A 26,543-nucleotide genomic window follows, 5' to 3' on the forward strand; every position below is an offset into this window, starting at 1 on the left:
ATTTGCAAAGGCAATTACATGTCTCACGAAACCCTATCCAACAAATTAGATTACACAATTATTCAGAAATGAAGCCTGCCATCCTTATCCAACAGCTTTAACATATAAATTGGAACTGACAGAACCTCATAACAGCAAGGGAGAAGGGTGTTAGGAGAATGAAAATAAATTCACTATAATTTTTAGTACTTATTGCCAAAATCATTTATGTTTTGAGTAGATACACTCGAACATCAGTTCATTATGTTCTTGAATAATGTTGTATTACATTATGAAAGAAGAGGCACATTTGCCTTGTGTAGAGAGAAGGTATACATTAAACTTCGATCTAAAACAATGTGATAATATTTAATATACATTGATTGCTTTCATGATAAAATGAAAAATGCATCCAATGCAACAAGAAGTTGGGTGAAGCCGTGAAGGTCAAAGGAATATCAAATCCACCAATGCAGCTGGAGCCTTCATCAAAAAAAAAAAAAAAAAAAAACTATTTAATCTCTCATGCTATATGTCAGATTGTTAGCCAGGCTTCCCACTTAGAACATCTATAAATCAAGCATTCCAATCTCAGCTTGAACTTTATATAGATACACCGTACAACACCTATAAATTAAGTGTGTTCCAATCTCAGCTACACTTTTATATAGAAAAAACCTGATAATGTTCCTCCAGGCAAGCTTGCGTGGAGAAGGCTGTTTTTGCCAAAAGAGAAGTGAATCATCATCAGCAAACAAGCTTAAGGCCGGTTTGTGGCCCTTGCTCTGGCCACAGACTTTGCGTAAAGTTCATCATAGTGTGCAGCTGATGACTCCCAACTAAAATCTATAACCATGTCATTTTGAACAAGCTGCTGCCATTTCTCAGGGTTATTCTTGTAGAGGTTAAATGCACGTTCCAAAGCATTGTTGACACTCTGTCAAAATAAAGATGCATCAGAACAGTCCATCCACACAAGAGGAGAGAGGATAAAACAGAAGTCTCCACATATGATGCTAAGATTTGTAGCTGACTGCAATAGCCTAAGGCTCTAACAGACTAGAGCAGCAAATTGCCTGCTAAATAAAAATTAATGAACACAAATACAGACATAGAAGTACTCAACTAAAACTCAGTATTCCACTGATTTACCTGTTCATCAGGATTTAAAAAGGTAAATCCGTTCCGGAACTGGAGAGGTACAGTATCATCATCAATGTCGAAAACGCTACACAAGAAAAAAAAGAATGTTTAAATAAGATTTTTCTGAAAGTAATAAACTTGAATCACAATATGGAGATGCTATATAGGAGGCTTAACCCACCTGTCATTCAGACCGCCGGTTTTTCTTGCAATTGGTACAGAGCCATATCTCATGGCTATCAACTAGAGAAAATATACAAGGAGTTAACACAGAAAATAAAGCTAAAAAAAACATAATAGAATTTGGATTCGACACTAGTACATTGAAATAAGGTGTTTAGCTAGAGGCTTATATGCCACAGATGAGGATAGAGAACATAGCTAAAGTAACATCATCCATTGATTTCAAGAGTCATCTTTTCCACGTCTCAGTTTTTAAATGAGAAGTGCAGGGGCTGTGTGGCTTCTTTAAGTCTCTCTCCATTAAGTGCAATTTGATAAGAGAGAAATGTGCTCAGGCAGTTTTCTGTTCAAGGAGCCTTACTCAAGAATAAGTGCAGACTTTACCTGTGTAAGGCCACATGGCTCAAAGATGGACGGGATGATGAGCATGTCAGATGCTGCGTATATGGAATGGGAAAGAGATTCGTCATACTTCAACATCAATCGAATGTCATCATGATTCTGAAACTGGTGTGCGATACCCTCAAATTCCCTCTACAAGATAAAAATTTACAATAAACATAGAGCAAAAACACAAATCACTCAGCATAAATCTATATGGCTAAGTTGGCAAACAAAATTTTCATTAAAAAAAAAAAGGTTGGCAAACAAAACAGAGAAATGGGATGGAAGTCTTTGCCTTCTAATAATAGAAATCATTAGCTATAAGCACATATAGTCATCATATGGAAGAAGCAACAAGTGAACTTCAAATAGTAAGAAATTCATTACCAACTGCTATTAATATGGACATGGCAACTGAACCATTGGCTTTTTGTTTTAAATCTGATATATTAAATTGATACATTCATTACCACATGTAAATGATCTTGACATGTCAACTAACTGATGACTTTTAAGTTTTGAAAAATTAAATATATAAAAATTTAAATGGATATTCAATTTTTGTGCTTTCCTAATGGATATACGCAAGAGAGAGAGAGAGAGAGAGAGCAGTTATGGTGAGATTAAAATTTCAAAAAGGATGTGTATTTGACTATGCATTTTTTTTCCTTTTATGGCTAAGTTTCAAATACATACAATGGATTTTTAATCTACAATTCATCCTCCACCCATTTTTATAGGAGAAGGAACCACCATTTGAGCTAGAGCTCATTGTCTTCAGAATTCATAAATTTTCAGAAGAATAATTGTACTTGCTTCAAAGTGAACTGTCATCTATCCTCTAATTTCATAATTTGTCTAATTCAATTGCATGAAACACAAATTCTGAATGGTACCAGAGCTATGCACACTAACAATAATTGCATTTGTATTACTAACACCATAATAAGGTTTTATATTTTCTCATTATTACTGTTAATACATGAGACCATTAATACCATAAAATGATTCATTACAGACATATTCTTAGGTTCTGTTTGGTAATTATTTTTGTTTATTGTTTCCAAAAACTTGTTTTGAAGAATAAAAATAAAAAAACGATTTTATTGTGTTTCCAAAATTAAAAATACTTTTGGTTAGTTTAAAACAAGAGTGAGAATTTCTTGTGCCTGTTTACTTATGTTTTTGGGGGAAGAACGGGACTATTAACTGAGTGATGAAACAATATATTATGTATATATATTTTTTTAGACTAATCTATGAACTTTTTTTATTAATAATTAAAAAAAAAAGAAAAAAAAAAGAAAAAAGAAGGAGATGTGTCTAAACAATCACATGCCAGCATAGGAGGTACATGCATTTGTTGCCAGACTAAAACAAGCTCGCTAAAGTCTGAACACATAGGCATTGTATTTTTCAAACATAAGACCAAAACCTGAACATGAAATCTAGCTCATTTAACTCTAGGCTTGGGTCGTTTCTTCATATATCATTGGTAATTGATGTTCAAGTTTGTCATGTCTGGTAATCCTGTGCGTCAGGCTGTGAACTAAAAGATGATTTCATGGATGACAAGAGGAAAGTGGAGGGAGGGAGGAGAGAGCGGTGGGTTTGGGTTTGGCCACAAGTTTAATTTGGACTTTGTTATTGTGCTTTTTGTTTCACTTTTTTGTTTCAGCTAGGACTCAAAGCCTAGACTTCATTAAGTTAATTTGCTTCTCCGTGTTTTCATAATTGAAAACAAGTTATTAGCTATTCTCAATTTCCTTTGGAAATTGAGATTTGGAAACCATTTTTGTTTCTTTTCTCTTTTGAGTATCAAAAAAAAGTTACCAAACAAATCTTTTGGTCTAGAAAATAGAAAATTAGAGGGGGGGGGGGGTGAATGTTGCCAAACATTCTCTTATATTTTATATAAAACCTGAAGTTTAGATTAAGTTCAACTCCAAAAATTCAAGAATTGTCTAAGGTATGGCATATTGTTGTGTCAGGACTCAGTCCTACACAGCTGCCATCTATCAATTTTTCTTTAAATATTTTTATCTACTATTATTATTATTATTATTATTATTATTCATGTCTCATTAATTAAAATCATTAATATTCTATTAGACCAATCCTAATGATTAATGATTCCACTTGATGCACTTAAGTCTTTCAATGAACCAATTATCTCTTTGATCATTGATCTTTTTAGTTATTAATAAATTACACAACAATTTCTATAATTCAATAATTTCTGAATTTGACTACAATAGTACATACCTAATTGATTTGTGATAAGTAAAACTTGGATAAAATTTCTTAGGTGTTATTCACTAGGTTCCCCAATTAAATTCAAACATATTGTTGTCTTAAATTTAATTATTTTTAGGAAAGATAACATTGTTTGTCTAACATTGCTCAATGCAACCAAGTGTTTGAATTAAATTTGGAAACTTAATATGTAGCACCTAAAGAACTGTAACTAAGTTTTGCTCATTTGTGATTCTTGTTAAGTGCTATATGTTTTAATTCAAATTTCATTACAGTAGCTATAGAGCTATTTAATTAGCTAATCCCAAAAATTTTGGGAATAAGGCTTGGTTGTTTTTGTTGTTATTGTTGTAGCTATATAACTATTTGATATACTTTACTTTACTAAGGTTGTTGAAACATTGTTGTAGCTATATAACTATTTGATATACTTTACTTTACTAAGGTTGTTGAAACAAATTATTTACTTGGTTGCTTAAAATTATCTTTGTATCAATACTTTCTCCTTTGTTTAACATGTTCATGGATTTATCTACTCTTTGTTTGCTCAGGCAGGCTCTTTATGGGTTGCTTGGGTGAAAGCTAAGCTTTTGGAGGGTAGGAGCTTTTGGATTGTCAAAATCCCTCAGGATTGTACATGGAGCTAGAGGAAGATTCCAAAACTCTGAAATGAAGTTAGACCTCTTATTTGATTTGATGTTGGGCTTTGATTTATCATCTATCTTTGGCACAATGGTGGCATCATGATGGTGTCTTTTATCAAAGACATGGTTATAAAACAGTCTATGACTTTACCAGCTTGTTGACTGCTTTGGTCTCTAGTGTCCTGCAGAATCAGGAGTGGCACTGGCCACCGCAAGATCTGATAATTTAGTGGCCATTCAGGACTAAACTCTCATTGGTAGAAATTGTAGATGAGGATAGGCCTTTCTGGATTCCTTCTAAATCTGGCTTTTATTCTTGTTCTAGTACCTGGTCTGGCATATAAGATGGAAAAATCCAGGGGTCAAGTGGTATCAATTGATCTGGTTTTTAGGTTCAATTACTAAACACACTTTCATTGGTTTGCAAGTCAGAATGGGCTGTTGACAAAGGATAGGCTTCTACCATGGGGAGTAGTGACTGATGCTATTTGTGTTTTATGCAAAAATAGAATTGAGAATAGGGAGCACCTCTTCTTTAAGTGCCCCATATCCAGAAGAGTGTGGAAAACCATTATGGGCTGGTGTTTTATTATAAATCCTAAATTCCATTGAAAGGACATCATGTTGTGGGGTGAAGACCAGTTGAGGGGATTGAGTTTGAGAGCTGTCCTTGGCAAAACAGCTCTATGGTCTGCTGCTTATAATCTGTAGAAGCTAAGAGATAGGGCAACTTGTCAAGGCAGGATTAAGTCTGGAGAGACTATCATTAGAACTATCAAAAAGGAAGTTAAAAATAGGGTAGAAAGCAGGGATTGTTTCTGCAATTCTGTTTTGAATAGAGTGCTGTGCTACTATCGGGGCATCTCTCCTCCAAGCCTTAGAAATTCTCCTTGCTGCTAGCACTTTGCTAAGGGTTTTTTTTCCCCCTGCTGTATGAATCTTTTTCTTTGTGCAGCTGGCTGTCCCAGCAAGATTTGTGAGGTTTTTTCTGTACTAACTTGCTGTAATATTTTCTTTGAAATATAATTGCTCATTCATTAAAAATAAAAATAAAGGCAGACTATTCTGTTATGTTTAATGTGGTGCACGGGGAGATATAGGTATGCACATCATTTCAGGAGGACAAAGTTGAAGTTCTCTCTCTCTCTCTCTCTTTCTTTTAGTTTCTTCTTCTTCTTCCTTTATTATTTTATTATTATTCTTTTTTCTATGAATGGACTTCAGCCTACTATTTCATTCTCTACTTCAACTTGCTGGAGTTCCTGGATATATTGAATTTTAGATAATATTTTCTGTACTTGTTTACTTTCATTTCCTTTTGCCTCTTCCTCTGTAAATTCCCCATTTACTAGGGCTGTGCCCCTTTCTCATACTTTTTCTTGATATAGCTATTGCTTAAAACTTAAATAAAAGAAGAAGAAGAAGAAGATCTTTAGAATTTTAAAAAGAAGTTTCACATGCAAATTTGGGTCAGAAAGAAGTTTTCAAACTTGTAGAATATTACTACTGAATTTTCCATTCTCAATTTCCTTTATGCTCCTAATATTGATTCTATCATGGTTTTAAAAACCGGTTCAGTGAAAGAACCGGATTAGGGAGTGTTTACTGGTTTTATGGTCTGATCGGGGTCCGACTGATGATCGAACCGATGATGTCATAAATAACAAATAAATAATTATTAATTATAAAAATAAATAAATAATTTTATAACTAGTCATTTTAACTAAAGAATTAAATAATAGTAAAACATTAAATATTAACTTACCAACTTTTGGACACCACTTAACAAAATTCAACCAAAAAAAAAAAAAAAAACCATATAAAGGTCAAGTGTAAAAATTACAAACCATTTTTAGTTATTTTTTAATTTGTCAAATAACAAAAAGTAAGTCACCAATGGGTAATAGTATCATTGCCCACTTGATATTTAATTCCCACCTATCCTACACTTAACACATTCATATCACACCCACCACACATTTTGAAAATCTACTACATCCACACGTGTTATTCAAACTTTCAAACAACAATTTTGAAATTAGTTTCTTTCCTATCCTACTTTTTGCTAAATTTTCATTTCCCTCTTCAATATTCTCTCCCTCTCTCTGTCTCTCTCATCAATATGGATATGTGCAAGTGCAACTGTGCAAGAGCAGCAAACAAAGACTGAAGCGGACAGATCAAATCATTGTAAATTTGCTTCGGTTTTGAGCTCCTTCCTCAACACAAAGATAGGAGATCTGATGTTTTTGGGGTCACTGTTGGTGTCTTAAGCTTCACCACTTCAAGCTTCAGAGCATTTTCAAAATCAAAATCTCTCCTCTCAAATCTGAAACAAAATCTCTCTTTCTCTCTCTCTCTCTTTTTTTTTTTTTTTTTTTAAACACAGCATCTGAAGTTTTAATGAAGAATTGCTAAAAACCGGTTTAACCGTACTGGTTTTCGGTTTTGCTGGTTAAACTGGCAAACCGGCGGTTTCCAGTTTTTAATGGTTTTTCCTCTATTTTCGGTTTTTATCAATAACCGGACCGGATTAATGCTTAGTTTTCGGTTGAATTGGCCGGTCCGGTCCGGTTATTAAAACCATGGATTCTACACATAATAGTATCGATGTTAGAAGAATGAATAAGAAATTACTAGGATTAGACCTTCAAAATAAAAATCAACCATTTGATTAGAGTGAGGTTATCCTTTTACTCCCTGTCTTCTTTTTTTGGGGGGAGGGCGGTGGGGGTTCTATTTGTAAAGAATTTAATAAAGAAAAAGTAAAACATTACCTGAATATGTGGCACTGGACTTGAGCCAAGAAGTACAAACTGTCCTCCCAGCTCCAACGTTCGATATATCGCATGTCTAATAAGATGTACACCTTTCTGAGGCACCAATCTTGTTATGCAGCCTAACTATTGAATAAAAGATCAAACAAAATCAAGTAAGATTTCAAGCAGATTCACCAACTATAATCAGGATCAAATAAAGAAATATAGAAAATGCCAATTATGTTCTTTTTCTTTTCCTTTTTATCAAGTGGAAATGTTAGGCTACACAGTCAAAGGTAGCCTTCTCCCTCCCACATCCTTTTCTCATGTGATGAACCCAAGACCTTTCTTACAAGGCCAGTGACAATGTCATTTCTTCAAAACATAAAGATGGTCCTACATGGGAGTATATCACCAAAATAATTATGACATACAAACCAAATAATTATTGTGATATCTCAAACACTCCCAACAATAAAAGAAGAATTTTACGTGCCCTAATATTTATCCAAAACAGACTTCTCTATCTATTAAATCAGTAACATGGATTCAATAAAAACAACAAAAAGGATCCTAAAACAACTGCAAAGATTCTGGCAGCAGAATCACATTTTGTTGCCAGGTACATTGTTAAAGAATGCATTAACATGAGCTTAGTACAAAACTTTAAAAAAGAAGGGCAGGGAGGCTGTTTATAAAGCAACTAAAGAGAACAAAAATAAAATGGGAGAAATTTCCAAATCTAAGTTCTCCCAACTGTATACATTCCTGTATTTTAGCTGTAAGCTCAAATGGAACTTTCAGTCCTGATACCAGTATGAACTAAAAGCAGGGCATATATGAGACAGAGTTGCATGTCTTGAGCCTCCATGCTAACAATTTCCCATGTCTGTTTGCCAGCTCAACCGATTCGAAAGCCTCCATCTTTGATTCGTTGGATTCTAGGCTGGATGGGGGGAGTTTAGGAGCTGGGATGTAAGTTTTCAAAGGGACTTCCATAATTGGGAGTTGGGCTCTGTTAATTTCTTTTCAAATCATATCTAATCTCAGGTGCCTAGGGGGGAGGGGGGTGATAAGATGAAATAGTGCTTAACAGGGAGAGGCAAGTTTCATGTTTGTTCTTAAAACAAAGTTATCCATGGCATTTTTTTCCCTTAGAAGAGTATATGGTGTGTCTAGGCCCCAAAGAGGGTTTCTTTATTTTTATGGCCAGAAGCTTGGGGTAAAATTCTTACTATTGATAACCTTATTAAGAAGGATAGAATGGTGCTGCTTGTGTCAATATTGCAGGGAAATAGTGGACCATTTATTACTTCATTGTGATGTTACTCATATCATATGCTGTGGAGTAAAGTTCTTAGCATGTTTGGAATTTAGTGGGTGATTCCTTTGATAGTAAAGGCCTTATTGTTTGGGTGTAAGAGTTGGTTTAGAAGCATTCTTCAGATGTTTAGAATTTAGTGCCACCATGTTTGATGTGGTTAGTGCCGGGAAGGAACACGACTTTCATATGTTTAACGACATTGAGAGATCCCTCGATAAGTAGAAATCCTTATTGATTCATACCTTGTTTTATTGGTCTATGGTTAGGGGTTTCACTCATTTTACTTCTAGTTTTGAGTTTCATAATTCTCTTAGAGTTTCGGTTTGATTCTTTGTAATTTTTTAGGATACTTTGTGTTCATTATTGTGAACATGAAGCAATCCCCCTTTTCAATAAAAATTCTTCATTCACTTATAATAAAATAAAATAAAAAACATTTTCCCATGTATGCATGATAATACAAAGCTTAAAGTACAGCTTCTAGGATCCCAAATGTAATTTCCATAGCTGGTGACAGTATATTGTAAAACCACAAATGTGGTGAGTCAAAATATAACTTTTTCAAAAGGGTAATATATTATACTACTATATTATTGCTGCATATTAAAATGTCAACAAATATGAAAACTTAATGTGATATGATGATGTCACCATTTGGTAAAATAAAATTACCAGTGGCTTCCTGACATCTGCAGAAGAAAGCCCTAGATGCCTTCTCATAGCTTTCTTATTTTCTGCTTTCCCTTGAAGATCATTTGCAGTGTACTGGACTTTGAGAAATGTATCAGTGGCAGGATTCCATGCATCAGTATCAATTCCATTTAAAATCCCAATGAACTTTTTTGAGTGAAAATTAAGTGTTGAATGGAGACCTTTTCCTCCCTGTAAATCAAAAAATAACAACATATAAGGGCTTCATGAAAGCAATGAAACTGATATGAATACTCCCTTAAAACATCTGCGTTGATTTTTGTAAGACATGGTAGACATCCCACCCTAATCATCTTGGATCAATTTGAAGCCAGGAATAATATTATTCCATCATGTCATGTAAAGTCAGTACATAGAGGTTATGTGATATTTAATTACCTGATGTGAATGAAAAAGAGGGACTTTTTCGAGAAACTTTGCCATTTAACGTTATTTTTGGAACAATTTAGTTAGTTGTCAAGTTTACAAAACTATTTTGCAAACTAACATCTCAAGGCTTTGAAAACCGAGTCTTAAGCCACGAGTTCCAAGTGGTGGCTTCTTCTGGGTTCTCCTTCTTCAGATCTGCCGTGTGGGTTATTCTTCTTCGTCTGGGTTGTTCTTCTTTTGTCTTCTTCTTCTGATCTGCCGTGGGTTCTTTACTCTTCAGATCTTCTTCTTTTTTCACTGAACTCGAGTCTCTAAGACTCGAGTTTTTTCGCTAAACTCAAGTCTCTAAGGCTCAAGATGCTAGTTTACTAATATGTTTAAAAAACATGTCAACTAACAAAATAGTTGCTAAAATAATGTTAAATGGCAAATTTCCCCAACCTTTCCCCCCTAATCTTCTCAACCGGCAGCCTAATTATAATAATGACTATAAAAGCAACCTCAAAGCATTCTTGTGAATTTTTAACGTAAATGCAACAAAACCAATGTAAAGGCAAAGTTCGTACCTCAGCAGTCCGCACCTCTTGTGCATAAGTAGGCGAAACAGTCGTCACAATATTAGAAAATACAACTCCACCCTGAAAATAGGGAATCCATAAGACATTATGAAATATTTGCATGTCTTTTATGATATCAGTAATAAATGTGTTTCTCAACAATTAGTAAATATGTATCAATAATTACTATACCTTAACAGGATTGACCCTGTCATGTGCAGAGTTGTCCTGCATTCTATCTGGTCTGTTTAGCTGATGGACATCAAGACCACAAGATGCCAATTCTGCAGCAGGAGCAGTCCCTTGGTACTCAAAGTTGTGGCATGTGAAACATATTCTAGCCGAATTCAATCCTTTAGGGGCATATAAATCCCAGTAAAGTGGTGCCTAAGAAGGCAACAAAATTTCATTTAAAAGAATAAATATATAAAAATAAATGTCAGACATCAAATAAAGCACGAGTCAACAATGAAGATTATATGGTCCATACAACAAAAGCTGTCTGCCAATCATGGCAATGTATTATGTCTGGTTTCTTGCCAGCTTGAAGAAGCAACTCAAGTGCCGCACGGCTAAAAAATGAAAAACGCTTGAAATCATCATGCTCGCCATAAAATTCTCCTCTCCAGAAGAATTTGTTAGGATGATGAGGTTCAATAAAATAAACAGGAAGACCTGCATAATTAAATTTATAATAAGTACCTGACACTAAAACATAGAATTTTTGTACAGTCCACACTCTAAAGTATACAATGCAAACAAAAACTATAAAATCCTTAACCTTCAACTGTGCCAACCCAGATTTTATTTTTAAATAGTTGGCCATCAAAGTATGACTCTACCACCACATCCAGGACCTGTATCAGTTAATCAGATCATTGAGATATTCTTGAAACTCGGGTACTTCAAAATATTATAACAAAAAATAACTCACCCTTAAGTCACGAATACGATCATATTGCATGCAATCATATTTTGGAAGAACAATTTCCACAAGGTGTCCTCTTTTTTGCAAAGCTTTACCAAGACCAGCTACAACATCCCCCAAACCACCAACCTACAGAAGAAATGTAGAATCTTGAAGAAATCAGAATCTTGAAGAAATCATAGAACTAACACTAAAAACTAAGCAAGAATAGACGACATAAAATTTTAAATCGTAGTTCATGAATCATGATTATAGAACATTAGCACCTATCCTTTTTCTCGTCCAAATAAATGTTAAAAAATTTTAGTATTCAAACTTTTCTTATATTTTCCACATGGATACAAGGCCAGCACCAGAAGAGAAAATAGTTCAATGCTGAAAACTAGATAAAGGCCAAACAAAAGCATATACTACTTTTATTCGTGCAAAATATAGCATAGTAAATGTGCTGAAGAAATATTTTAACAGGCAGGTAATTTGAGATATGTGTGGCAGATAAGATCCAACAGAGAGCATTTGTGGAGCATTTTGACTTGTGTGTTAAGCCATTATATAGTCTTCTGTATAATCTAAAAAAACTTGTGAGGGAAAACTTAAAATACCAAACTGAGCGCAAGCCAAGATAAAGCCAGCTTCAAACCACTTAAAAAAAAGCTTAACCAACTTTGGTGCACTCAAAAAGGAAAAATAAATGTAATTTGGGTTACTAATCTCTGCCACTGTAGTACATTTCCGGTGTACTTGGGTTAGATATTCTTTAATAAAAAGTTCTTACGTTATTTATCAAAAAAAAAAAAATGTGTTTAATAATCTAAGGCACAAAGATAAGGTACTATCAGTGGGAGATATATACTTTTCCATCTCAAAAATTTGGTGGAAGTTCAACTTTTGTCTTTTTATCAATTTTAAAGGGATCAATTTCTTCCTTCTATCCATCTGCTATTAAATTTATGCCATGCTATACAACTTTTTAACATATGTGCCATGCCAGCACTCAATCTACCACGTATGCAATTTCTTTAATGGCAAATTTTCAAAGGACAAAATTGATACATTTTAAATTTGGAGGACGAAATCTAACTCTGACAAAATTTCAAGGACAAAAAGTGTATGTTAGTCATAATTTAATAATGAAAATAATAATGACTTTAAGGTTATGGTTTAGTATCCTTTTATTTTGGAGTTGTTATGTTGTTATTGGAAAGGCAATAAGGGGACTGGGGACCACTTCCTTGTCGGAGCCATATGCCATTTTCCATAAGAAAGGATATACCACACAAAGTTCAACCAAAGAGTAGAAAATAACTATTTGTGCTGCGGCAACTTGTCTACATAAGCACCATTACAGAATTCAGCAAGGAAAAAGAAATTGCATTTCTGAGCCCAGAAGCTATACTACAGCTGACTTTATAAATTTATATGTGCAATCAAGCATCTTATCAAAGAGGCTTAAGTGAAATCCCAGGTTCTGTATACACTAATATAATTTGACATAAGATATTTCCAACCAAGATGCAAGTTCCTTTATTGGTCCCCCTCACTTATATTTCCATAAAATAAATGATATACTACAATGTAGGAGAGAATTTGTCAATAATATCAACATGGACATTTTGAGCGTCACAGATTCCTCTAGCAATATTTGACCATCTATTCAGCAGTATGTAATGTAATTCTAAATCAACATAAAAGACCTTCAGATCCTTCACTGAAGTTTTCACAAAGATCGAGCAAAGAAAGAAAGGAAAGACCATAGCGCAAAGTTGAGCACACCTTAGCAACTGGTGCCATCTCTGCTGCAATATGAATTACATATAATCCTGGACTGATCAACAAAGGGTACAAATTAATGAAAAGCACTTATATTCACCACAAGTTACTATTAAATAATTAATACCGTGTTGGTGATGATGTCAGCCTGAGAAATGTAGTTACAGCCTCACGTTCATTCTTTTCCTTGCATGCCATGTATGCATCACAAATTTGTCCATCTTTCTTCCAAACCATTTCTCTCAACAACTTTGCATCATGGGTTGATATTTTTTTCTCAAGCAACCAACCATCAATTATGAGCAATAAACGACTCCAAAATTCTGAAGGCATGTCATCCACAGGTTCAACTACTGCCCTCTTCTTGCTTTCTTCTTTCAGATTATTAAGCGTTTCTTGAAATTCCTTCACTGATTCTTGATATAATTGAACGTAAGAATATATCTCTTCATCAGACTTTTGAAGACGATCCTCCAAATGCTTGATCTTTTGATGCATTAATTCATTATACTGTTGCAATTTTTCTGATGAGAGCTTATAGACATTAACTTCTTCAAGGGATTCTTCCAATTTATCAACCTTCTTTCGAAGCTCCTGATTTTGCTGCAACACTGTAATAGCTTGATCTGCTGGTTTGGTTGCCTTATCTAGCAATTCTTGTAAATTCTCCACCTTGTCCCACAAGTACTTGTATTCAACTTTCAGAGAAGAAAGTTTGGAAACATCTTCCTGAGAAGCAGAAAGTTTAGACTCCAAGTCTTTTAGGGAAGATTCTAACAATGAGCGTTGTCTTTCCAGCATAAGCACACGTTCATCCGTGTTCTTGACATAATTAAGCTCAGACTTAAGTGCTTCTATATCATTCTTTAGGAAGACATTTTCTTCCCTCAATGAGCTAAGCTCCTTGGTAAGAGGATGAAAACTATTATTATGTATTATAGAGTCCTCACTACTCAAAAGATTTTCATGATTCTCATACATATCAAGCTCAATTCTTTCAGTACCATCCCTTTGAGTGAATTCATTTCGCAACTTCTCTAACCGGTCTTCAAGAAGTTCCACACGTATCTTTTCTTGGGCAGCAACTTGAATCCGGGCATCAGTTTCTGCAAGTCTCATCTCCAAAGCATTGATCTCTCCTTGCAGTGTCTCCTTCTCTGTGAGAATCTTTTCAACATCTTCAAGTGCACGAACCCGAGCTTGATTGAGAAGAAGGATATCTATAGCAAGAATGGAAACATAGGTAGGTATTTCACTGTAAATTGATACAAAGATGCTAAACTAAAGAGACAGATATCAAAAGGATTATAAAAGTACAGAAAATATCCTACTTTTCTCCGCATATCTTATCATGCCAACCAAATCCTCAGATTGAACACTTGATAGTTGCCCTGCACCACCTACGTTTATAGCCTGTGAGACAAGCAAAGAATATAATAATTTTCTTTAAGTTTACAACGATTATCCTTAGCTTTTCTAGCCAATAAGAGGAAATGAAAGCAGTTTTTGTTGTAAAAATCAACCAGTTTTTGATCTCTGGGTTGTTACTTTTTGTCCATAAACAACTGCATTTACTTTCCATTTATCTCCAATTAATTTTCTTAATTTACCAGTGAGAATCCCACCCACTGGGTAAATAACATGAAATATAGATAGAAAGGAAAAAAATAAAGTGGTATAGTCCAAACACAGATTATTGATTTTGTTGTAGATGTCTTGGTGAAGGACCATACCAAAGATTTTTCTTCATTAGTTATAGTTGGACTACTCAACTCCTTTGCACCAGTAGGCTCCAGAGCTATGCTTTTGTCAACATCATCATTAGATATGAGTTCCTGACTCAAAATTGGGACATTAATAATTGAAGCATTTTCGGATTCTGACTCCTCAACGCCTTTTGGCTGAAAATCTTCATTTGTTGGAGGCTGTTCATGGGAGGCTTTCTTCAATTGTTTTGCACTGGTATGCTCCAGAGCTATGCTTGTGTCAACGTCATCATTTGAAATGAGTTCCTCACTCAAAATTGGGACATTAATAATTGAAGCATTTTCGGATTCTGACTCCTCATCACCTTTTGGCTGGAAATCTTCATTTGTTGAAGGCTGTTCATGAGAGGCTTTCTTCAATTGTTTTGCACTGGTATGCTCCAGAGCTATGCTTGTGTCAACATCATCATTTGAAATGAGTTCCTCACTCAAAATTGGGACATTAATAATTGAAGCATTTTCGGATTCTAACTCCTCATCACCATTTGGCTGGAAATCTGCATTTGTTGGAGGCCGTTCATGAGAGGCTTTCTTCAATTGTTGCTTTTTATGCTGGGAACTGTATGTAATTTTTGTATGATCAAGTTAGTGCATACTAATAATCAAATTTAAGGTACAGAAACTTTTTAATCCAAGATAAGATAAACTATGTAAATTACACAAAATAAATATAATAATAATAATAATAATAATAGTAAGTAGTAGTAGTAGTAGTAGTAGTAGTAGTATAATAATAATAATAATAATACTCCATAAAAGAAATTCAATCAAATTTCAAAAATTTGCTTCTAGAGCTGGTAACTTGGGTGAGAATTTATGATTGCTTAAGAAAATTACATGTCTATAATACAAGAAAATTTATTGAAGATAAATTTTCAAGGAATCTGAATTTGGAAAGTAGAGCACATAGTACATGCTTAATCAGACCATTCTACCAAATTTTTTGTTTTCAACTCAAACAAGCAGAGCAACGTTCAAATTAGAATACATGGTTTTCAAGTGAATACTCAACATTGCCACCACAATTCATAGACAATGGATGCCAAAAGGCATTAAGTTCATTAAGTGCTATAATGTGCTCTAAAGTGTGCATTTAAATTTGTATGTAAGATCAGATGTGACAAGGTTATAAATTTATAATTTTCTAGGAATTGGAATCCTAAAAAAAATTCAGCAATGAGATTTTGTCCTATCTTGCTTGGTAAAAAAGGGTTCAAACTAAGGGAAATAAGAGGGTGAAATTGGGGAGTGGAAGAAGTCTGTAGCTCAGGACCTAGTCCATCGTACCTTAGGTGGTTTCTTTGTATAGAAAGAAATAACAAGGACTCTGAAATTCCAGCAAAGTCGTCAGGGGAAATAAAGTCAACCTTTCTTATACTTCTGTTCTACTAGGTATCAGTCTGTTCTTGATTCTTTTCTATGATCCCCCCCCCCCCCCAAACCTTCTTTTTTCCCTTTCTAATACTAACTTATTACAAAAAAATAAATAAATAAGGATCAACCTAAGGGCAATTAAGCCTCTATAAGCTCATATACTTCAAGATCCAAAATACTTCAATGTGCACAATAGTACAGAGAAAAATTAAATCTTTAATAAACAAAAATTCAGCATTAACTTGTGTAAATATTGTAATAAGGAAAACAATTTCAATTCAATGAATCAAATTGATCCAATGCTAAAGACAATAGAGTGATAGACCAGCTGTAACCAAGTACTGTGAAATTAACATTTCAAGGAAGCCATAAGTAACCCACATTAATTTTTTTGATAAGTAACTCAAATAAACTTGTCTAAGCAATATCCTTAAGTTTTGGGTCAGCTGTTCCAATTTGCTGAAATTTATGTATCAATCTTAGACTCACTTCCTATATCTTCAGTTTTGCCCGTTCCTCCTGGAAGCATCTGTGATATGTCTATCTCAGTCAGCAACCTCTAACATCTCATAAAATGAATTTTCAGTTCTATTTCTTCCTAGCCTTGCCACCATTTACCTCAACCTGTTGAACCAACGACAGTCATTTTAACTTAGGTTCCACAAGCTTAGAGGCACAATATTTTTTTTAAAAAGGACAGATTCATAGCTTTCTAGATTAGTTTTTTTGGATTATATATAATCAAATATGTTGCCAATGAGCTCTAGCTCAAACCAAACCTCCTCCCCACATAAGAAAGGGTGGAGGGTACGGCCATGGGTTCGAAACTCCCTAGGCAATAGCTCTGTCTATCACTATCAGTGGCACATCAGCTCCAAGAAGGTTGTGGGCTAGTGGTGATGGCAAAAGGTAATAATTCGATTGCATCAATTGGGATAAGGATAAAGGCGGCGAATATGGTTTTCATTTTTTATTTATTTTTCCAATCGATACAAATATAATCCGAACTAGTTCACAATACAATCAATAAGGCAAATTTGGAAGTTTATTGTATGAATTTTCAAACTCCCACCACCCAAAAAGGAAAATTTAGCAATCATCATACTACAAGTCAATCAAAATCAAGAAAAGGCAACCCAATTTCCAAACCCAAGAAATAAATCAATTTATAGAACAATACCCATAAAACAAAAGCTCAATCAAACGATCAAAACTATGATGACAAAGAACAAAAAACACAAAATACAGCTCCAATTAATAAAAGAATGAGATTGAACAAGTAGATAGGAACCTGAGATTACGGTGACGCATTTTACAGGAAGCAGGAAGTAAGCGATAGGAGGGTGAGAAAAAACGAACATAGGAGTGGTTGCTGCTGGAGTTCAGCCCACTCATCATCCCTTGGCTCAAAAACCATGTAGATAGCTTCACAGCCATTTTCAATTAAATCCAATAACACTCTCTCTCTTTTTTAATCTATATCTGCATGTAATAAAAGAGAGAAACACTAAGCAACCAAGTAAAAGATAGATAGATAGATAGAACAAACGGTTTCTTGGCCACAACGATTATGTACTTATACGAGAATCTAGAGAAAAGTTGACATATTAACATTACTGTACACACCACACAGTAGTACAGTGTTGCTATGTTTTATATACGTTTCTGACTCAACACTCATTCTCTTTGTCTGGATTTTGAGTCTTGCTGTTGGCATCTTTGATTCGAGAAATGAATGTGTGACGATACGTGCGGGTTTAACGTGTGACAAAGACAAACATTACTACCTTATCTGAAACGAATGAACCAACGGATGATTCCACATGGATCCGAGTCCGACGTAATGAATGGTGATGGGTTTGTTAAGGAAAAGCGCTTAGGTGAGGTCGACTGCAGCTTGTTTTTACTTGCTCTGGGGCTCGACTTGCAATGTTTACTTTGAACTTGAAGCGACCTCTTAAAATAATTGTTTTGTCCTTTTGTCTTGATGAGTGATGCAATCTACCATGTATTTAAATTGTGTAAATTTTATTAATTATTTATTAGAATTATGAGTGGAGAATTTAAGATATCATGTTAAGGAACAAGACTTAAGTACATTATTTAAAAATTATTTTTTAAGTTTTTTTTTTTTAATTTTACTATGTAAATTTTTTCTCGTGGTATTGAAATATATGTTTTAGTCAAGTAATTATATGGTTGAATCTTTAGAGGGAAATCTAAAAAATAACACTTAAAGTATTGTATCTAAGTTTTGTCCTATATTTAAGAAATATATATAAATTTATCTTCTTATATTTAGGCCTAACAAAATGATATTGATTTAACCATCCAACTTGATAGGATTCCTAAGTCTAACAGCTAGCTCGGGAAGAGGGAAATGAATGAAATAGAAAGGAATTAAAACAAGATTTAGAATATTTTTTCTTTATTTTATTTGGGAGTTTTAATAAAAAGAATGAAAAGTTTTTTCATTTGTTTGTAAGTTTAAGTGGAAGGGAATGTAATAAGTAAGATGAAATACTTATTACTCTCTATTTCCTCAAAATTTCATATTTTCATTCCTTCTATAATTAAGAGAAATTGGGAAATTTTGAATTAAATTTATTGATTTTTTTTTCTAAAATTTTCAAAATACTCCTATATATTCAGTCATTTATTTTAATGAACTTGATTTCTCCTTCACTGAGTTTTGGGTTCAAGTTTAATTATGGCTTTGCTTCTCAATAGACAATTTGGGAGTCATCTTAAGATTGAAGTAGATTTTTTTTTTTTTTTTTTTTTGAAACTGATTGAAGTAGAATTTGATGTTACGTGTCCCTAGTCACTGGATTTCCTCTTGAACAAGATAATTTACCATACTTGTGGGTTCCTTTTGAATATGAAAAAAAAAAAAAAATTTGGGAAACTTTTGCCATGCATGTGATATTCTTGGGCATATATGAACAAAAAGTATTGCAGTGAGATAGGTGTTCAACTTATGATGAAGAAAGATGTAACATGTGGCCATGTGGGATATATACTAAATGACCAAAAGTTGATAAATGAGAAGCTCAAATTGGCAGTGACTGGAGAAATTTGGGAAATTTACATAGATTAGATTTGGTTGCAACTTACCAAAAAACCAGAATTATGTCAATCTAATTTAGTACCCAAACAAGAGTTGAACCCACCTATCCCCAAAAAGCAAGCCCATTTAACCAACAACCCAACAGACCAAACACTAACCATTCAAATGGCTTTAGCTGAGCCCAATAACTCAACCACAATCTCAACAACTAATATTAAATGTATCTCAACAACTAAGAATTACTTGGAAGAAGAGAGAGATGGAAGGGGTTGGTGGCTCAATAAAATGAAATGGGGAACCCAACGTGCAATTTGTATCGCTATCTTTTTTTTGATGTGGTAGAGTCCTACATGAAAAACGTCATAATCTTAGGAAAACAATAAACAAAAGCATACAATAAAATTTCACTTATAAAAAATATGTGATTTCATTGTAGCATTAAGATGCTTTCCTAAATCATATTCTTATAGAGCTAAGCATAGGATAAACACAAAACATCTTAAGTGGAAAAATTGATGCTTCAACATCTCCTAAGAAAGGGGGAATGGAAGCAAAGAGTTAAACTCAACAAGTAAAACCAAGAAAAAAAAATGATTGAAATAATGGAATTGAATTTAGCCATAACCATCCAGACTCAACTAGGCTTCAAGCCATTACCAAATTATTATAATTTCCACAATAACTCAATTAGTAACAGTATATTTACAAAAATTTCCTAAAAATATATTGATTAATCTATCTAAAGATGTCGTTGAAACAAACACACTAATTCAAGAAAAAGAGAAAAATATATAAAATTCAAGAAAAAGGGAAAAATATATAACAGCAGTGGACACAATAAACAAAAAATCACAAAAATTTGAGATAAGGTAAATATAAAGATAAATTGAGAGGGAAATTTTTTACCTGCCATTAGAAGGGGAGGTTGGCGATTGAAGTTTTCATGGGTAAAATGGTATTTTCAAAATATGAGATGTGTCCCATTTTAATTGGCTGGTCTCATCAAATTTGGTGTTGATGTGGAGAGATTGTCTCATTAGATACTTTCTTTCTTTTTTAGATCCTCCCACGACACTTGATTGAAGAGGCGACGAGGTATGGGAATGTGATTTGGGGTTAATTGGCAAAATCTCTTAAAAACTAGAGAATTCATCTGGGTTTGGGTGTGGTGGAATAACTTTAGTTTTCACATCTGCCCTCCACTGGAGGAGATGCTATACTAGTCGTCTGGAAAGCATGGACATAGCATTTTGCTTGCCATGTCTGTGACAAACACGTTCAAGACATGCAGTACGCAAGAGAAATGGCTGTACATATATCCCAGCTGTTTTTTTTTTTTTTTAATTAATTATCAAACAAGGCCAGAACATGACAAAGACATGGCCGGGACATGGGGTATGTCGAAAAAATAAAGAAAAAGATGGAAAAAAAAAAAAGATTTGTAAGTATAGCGTCCTTTCTTTTGTTATTATTAATATTATTTTCAATATTGAATTCAACGAAAAGAAGCAACGGTAAAACTTTGAATCTCTCTAATTAAAGATGAAAGCCAAATCAACCTACTCCAGTAGTTAGTAAACCAAAATTTATTAGTGTTGAAAGGACAAAGAAAACTTATCTTTATTTGTTTTTTCCAGATCCAACTTTTTTTGAGATAAGATTGAAATTTTTTTATCTATCAACCAAAAAAAAAAAAAAATCTTCCTTCAAAGTTTAAAATTTTATTTTCGCTTTGTGTGTGTTTTTATGGTATAAAGATAGGAATTTTTCTTATTCCAAATCATTATATTGACTTAGAATGGTACTCTAACTATCTTGATTTACATATTGTAGCCATGGCTGACTCAATATAATTTGAGGATTAAAACAATAAATTTAGGTAAAATTTTTAACATTGATTACATAATTTTTATTTAGCTTTTTTAGACAAATTCTTGACTCTGCCCTTGATTCTTAGACACCATCTGCGCCAATAATAAAATTTGAAAGCTTTGATTAGAGAAATGATAGTTGAATAATATATATATATTTATATCATTTGACATCATAAGTTTTTCACATGATAAAATCTACAAACATATTATTATATCTTATATGACTATGCGATTCATACGAAATGACTAGAGACAGATAAGTAGTGACCAAAAGATACTGATTTTATACATGTTCACAACTCACAAGATCTTATATCATGTTCAAATAGATGATTCAAACTTGTTTTACTTATTTTCTTCTTGTGAACATTATCAAAATCAATGTAATTCATCATTTGTCTCTAAATTAATATTTGTTTACTCATTTTAATACTTCAAGTAAATAGGTTTTTATTTGTCTCTTAAATTTCATGACAACATCAATTATAATTAACTAGCTTGTAATTCTATGCATATGCATGAATCCACTTAAAATAAGATACATAATATAATTTCTATATATATATATATATATATATATAATTTAAATACTATTGATAGTTATATTTGTTGATGTAGTTTATATTATTTTAATAAGTTATACGTAAAAATAGAATCTGGGATGTTGGGTGAGTTGTAAAATAAGATGGTAAAATAGATAAAGTAGATTTTTAGGGTGTAAAATAGAACTTTTTTGATAATAGTGCTCTTAGAAAAATTGATTGGTTTAAGTCTAGTAACATGACAGACTGTAATTGATTGTAAGTTACTTTCATATGGACTTGTTACTTTTTCTCTACTACTCACAGTTGACTATGTGTACAATTGTGGCCAAAATTTTGGCATTTTATGTGTTCTTAGAATTTTTGGTTAATGATTTAAGACACTGCCCGATTCACAAAATCAAAATCTTCTAAACAGCGTTAATCACTGATAACTTGACAATTAATAGTCACATTATTTTGTATTTTCTGATCTCTAGTCGGCCTCTCATTCATCTTTCCCAAGTTCCTACTACAATACTAGACTACACTACTTTAGCATCTTTTATTTTTATTTTTTTAGTGAAAAGGCTAAATTCATAAACTAAGCAGCAGCAAGAGTTGTTTGAGGACAGGTCCTCTCATAATACATGCCCAAATTATCATAGTACATCAATATGCAAATGTCCATAGGCGGACTATTAAAAACAGTAAAGTCTTGGAGGTTGATGGACCTTTTCTAGCAATCACATCCGCACACTTGTTGGCTTCACATAAACAATGATTCATCTTCATTTGAGGAATTTGACTAATAACAGTCTATAATAAGAGAGGCATGGTGTAAGTTAAGATTGAAATCATTAGTAATCCAGGCAACCAATTACAATGCATTAATATTGAAATCACTTTTTTAGATATCATGCATTCAACGATTGGATATTTGGTTTGATAGTCAATGTATGATTGGTAAAGAACCACTAGTTTAATGACTCAAATCACTAACTTAATCTAGTAAAACTTACTGGAATTGGAAGCTGACACATCACCCACCACATAGCAGTAGAATAAATATAGGACACACTCAATTTTATAATTTATTAACTTATACGATAATGGATGGTGAATTTTTTTTAGTCGCCCCTATTGATTATAAGGATCTATCACTACTTGTTGTTTACTCTTAAAATTCTGTGAAAATTATAAACTATCCTTATGCAGAATGTATGAAAATTAAAGCATTTGAATAAGACAATGTTACATTATTTCGTCTATAAATAATGTCACGTTCACTCTCAACAAAATAATAAATAATGTCACGTTCAGCATAACAAATTGATCAATATAGTCTCTATTAAAAATAGTACCATAATTCAAAACGCGAGAGAGAGAGAGAGATACCTGACCACAAACTATCAAAATTGCCCAGGAAAAACCGAAGAAGATGAGAGGAAAAAAGAAAAGAAAAGGCTCACCTCAAAGACACTTTCCAATCCTGTGAGATGATGAAGATATAATCTTATGGTTTTTCAAGGACTTCGATTATGCTATTGAAAAATTTACTAGTTAAGCCACAGTATCATCAACACTATTGCAAATTCTGAATTTTGACATATGTGTGTATACATGTGTTTCATTTTGGATTTTATTTGACTATTTTAGTTTTTGAAAATGTTTAAACTCACTGGCAAATGGAGTCTGAAAATAATTGCATGATATTCAAGGAGATAATTGTTTTTTAAAAAATGCAATTAAATTTCTTTAGCTTTTCAAGATTATTCAGTGAACTTTTTCACCTGTTAAAAGATACTCTAAAACATTCCTAGTTGTTTAAAGTTTAAAAAAAAAAAAAAGGGCTCTTCATAAAATTGTGACCTTTTGATGTTTACCTTGGAGGATTTTGAGTTAAAGAAAGAAAAATCATGGATGCTAGAGAGATATTAATTGGAAATCTATATCACGGCACAGTGGTACTAAAGAGAGTAAAATACTAAAATGTTAAAATATCTTTAACCATGTTCAAAGAGATGACCCATAAAGATAGAAAAAGATTTCGAAATAACTAGGTCGATTTTCTAAATAAATTACATTATCAATATTTTTTTATGGACCTTATTTCCAAGGTTTTCAGACTCGGGCCGTTTATTGAACCGTAAAAAGGAGAGATTCAAGGTTTTTGAGGTTGAACCAGAATCGAACCGTGATGATCTCATAATTAATTTAATAATTATTTTAAATATATGTAAAAACATTAAATTAATAATAAAAAATAGAAAAATTAACTAAAATAGTCTAATTCATTTAGAGAATTAACATTACTTTAAAAATTAATCTAATACAAGAATTTATTGTATAATTATTATAAAAATATTAAGTAAAAATATCATTACGTTAATTTCTAATCTAAAATATCTACGTCCACAATATTTGTATAACAAATTATAAGTTGGTTCAAATTTGAACGTATCATTGAGATTACTTTTTTATTCCAACAATAACAACCAGTAATAACCCACTACTTAAAATTTATTGTGAAAATATTATAAGCATAATCTTTCTATTTCTAACCCAAGGCTTAGAAACACATCACGTTTTTTTTTTTTAATTATGCCTATGACTTAGAAACAGAAACAAAAAGGCATAATCTTTATGTCAACTTTACCTTTTATTTATTTATTTATTTTATTTCTCCAAGGCTTCCATTTTCCAAGGTTTAATCTACACCAAGACAGCCTTTTAACTTCTACAAAATTTTCCCTTCTTTCGTCTTCTTAGCCTTCATTTCTTCCGTCACTCCAACTTCCCAGTTCATACCTTTTCTCTTTTTTACCTTTCTTTAGTTTTCTTAAACCAGTTTATGCAACATCTAGATGGAGTAGAGGCAGGAAAACAAGACAAGGAGAGAAAGAAAGAGAAGAAGATTAAGAAAAGAAGTTCTAGACAGAGAACAAACAAGAGACAGAGCTAACGAGATAAAGATGATGGGATCTCAAAATTTTCAATGTTTGATAGCATCTCATAGTGGTTGAAGCTTCAACCATGGTGATAAGGTGTTGTGAGCTTCTAAATTTTTTTTATTTTTTTTTTAAAAAGCGTTGATATGAATTGTGAGAACCGTTGATGGTTCTCAAATCCGGGCGGTTCAACTGCAGCTCGAACGGTTTCGTGCTTTTTGTCAATAGAATGGTTCTAGTAGTTAAAAGGACCGTGTTAGTGAGAGGTTCCGGTTATTCGGGTTGGACCGTACGGTTCGGTCCGGGCTCATTTCACCATAAGATGGAATAAATAAAACTCTTAGCAACTTAAATTTTTTGGAAAATCAAACTTGTTTGGCTTATTTAACTCACAAGAAGAAAATTTTCTTCTTGTGAGTTTGTGAACATTAAAAAAAAAAAAAAAAAAAGAGAAGAAGAAGAAGGAGAAGAAAAAGAAATTCATCATTTCTCTCTAAATTATCATTTGTTTACTAATCTTAATAATTAAAGAAAATAGATTTCTATCCGTCTCTTAATTTTTATAATATCCATAATAATTAACTATAGCTACATTAACCAAATATCAATTATACTTTATACCAATGAAGTACGTGTGTTTGGGACTTCAAGAAAGTGGTGGTCCCTTCTATAAGTTTCATGCATGCTCATGCACGTAAGATCTCTCTGTGCTTGGGTGCTCTCTAGGCTCTCGTTGCTCTCATAGAATTCACATTGGAGTATTAAAAGAATACCTATTTTGCTTTCCCAACAATATCTTATCTACTTTACCAATTTGTTTTCTAATACATCAAACATCTCCGTTCTTATTTTTATATACAACTCAATAAAAAAATATAAATTACTACGCGTGTGAGAGAATTGTCCAAAGAGAGGCTAATATTTTAACCAATAATTTTGTAGTTTCTGCTGCCTTCCTAGGGCTCACTTCCAGAAATATTCTTAGACAATTTTTTTTTTTTTTTTTTTTGAGGAAGTATTCTTAGACAGTTTTACATCATTTGTGTCAATAATAAAATTTGAAAGATTTTGGTTAGAAGTGATATATATTTGAACACAACTTTTATATCATTTGACATCATATCATATATATGTTTTTAACATGATAAAGTTTACCATAAATCTTATTATGTGCACGTTTGGTACAATTTTATCTATTTATTATTACTTTTTTCAGTTTTTTGAAAATTAATTGTTTGAAAAAAAAAAAAAAAAAACTAAGGTTTTAAAAAAATTATACTTGAAAAAAAGTCTGTTTCAAAACAAGATGTCATTTTATATTATATGATAACGTGAAAGCATACAAAATGAGTGGAGACATAGACATCGATGGTATATAGAATAGACTTACAATGAATTGAGAGTGTTACCAAAATAGTTTTTTAGGGCAAAACTTTCTTTTAGAAATTGTATAGAGGCTGGTGTTGGTAACGTGTTATAAATTATAAGAAACTAGTCGCAGGAAAATTTAATATAATTGGAATATTGTTGAATTAATATAATATAGAACGTATATTTTTAGAAAGTCAATATGTGTTATTTGAAATTGTGTTTTAAATTACAACATATGAAAAAATCCCACAATATATTTCCCTTTAAATTCATAAATTACATGATTACTTACATTTTATGGTAAAATAAGACCAACCCATCCATCATGGCATTGTAAAGTCTTCTAAATATAATCATATAAAACCACCGTTTTGTTGATCTTGTCTCATAAACCAAAAGTACCATCTATATAGCTAATAAGATCTTTTAAAGGTAACATATGACAGAGAATTCTAGTAAACTGCCCAAACATTGAGATCAAGAATTTTTTTTTCTAAAGAGTGCATATGTTCAACCAAGAGGAATTAATCAAAGAATATTTAATCACTGTCAACCATGTGAGTTTTCTCTTTGATTTTCCTGGTTTCTCACTTTTTAGAATAAAGATGA

The 26,543-nt window shown here is 32.7% G+C and overlaps 1 protein-coding gene across 3 annotated transcripts; it reads right to left on the minus strand.

The window, feature by feature from the left end:
- Nucleotides 1-549: 549 nt before the first annotated feature.
- Nucleotides 550-17,952, minus strand: LOC115988734 (probable starch synthase 4, chloroplastic/amyloplastic). Of its 3 annotated transcripts, none has more exons than XM_031112351.1 (17): nucleotides 17,935-17,952; nucleotides 17,439-17,629; nucleotides 14,741-15,332; nucleotides 14,339-14,420; nucleotides 13,135-14,227; nucleotides 13,011-13,062; nucleotides 11,244-11,366; nucleotides 11,091-11,166; nucleotides 10,800-10,984; nucleotides 10,502-10,696; nucleotides 10,319-10,390; nucleotides 9,345-9,554; nucleotides 7,367-7,492; nucleotides 1,690-1,839; nucleotides 1,304-1,365; nucleotides 1,132-1,207; nucleotides 550-916 (listed from the first exon to the last, which is right to left on the minus strand). In XM_031112351.1, the coding sequence occupies exons 2-17, from the start codon at nucleotides 17,582-17,584 to the stop codon at nucleotides 740-742; spliced, it is 3,417 nt and encodes a 1,138-aa protein (XP_030968211.1). In that variant the 5' UTR covers nucleotides 17,585-17,629; nucleotides 17,935-17,952; the 3' UTR covers nucleotides 550-739. The 3 variants fall into 3 exon arrangements, with proteins under 3 accessions (XP_030968211.1, XP_030968209.1, XP_030968210.1); XM_031112349.1 differs by lacking the exon at nucleotides 17,935-17,952 and adding an exon at nucleotides 17,774-17,910; XM_031112350.1 differs by lacking the exon at nucleotides 17,935-17,952 and having other exon boundaries at nucleotides 17,439-17,910.
- Between the last annotated feature and the right edge of the window lie 8,591 nt (nucleotides 17,953-26,543).

This window comes from Quercus lobata, chromosome 5, assembly GCF_001633185.2.
Source record: "Quercus lobata isolate SW786 chromosome 5, ValleyOak3.0 Primary Assembly, whole genome shotgun sequence".
NCBI lineage: Eukaryota > Viridiplantae > Streptophyta > Magnoliopsida > Fagales > Fagaceae > Quercus > Quercus lobata.

Excerpts from the sequence above, each read along its gene's own strand:
- LOC115988734 (XM_031112351.1), bottom strand. The coding sequence starts at position 17,584 with ATGGCTGTGAAGCTATCTACATGGTTTTTGAGCCAAGGGATGATGAGT. Across the intron at positions 10,391-10,501 it reads ACAGGGTCAATCCTGTTAAG|GGTGGAGTTGTATTTTCTAA; the intron begins GTATAGTAATTA and ends CCCTATTTTCAG. Across the intron at positions 1,366-1,689 it reads AGCCATGTGGCCTTACACAG|TTGATAGCCATGAGATATGG; the intron begins GTAAAGTCTGCA and ends TATTTTCTCTAG.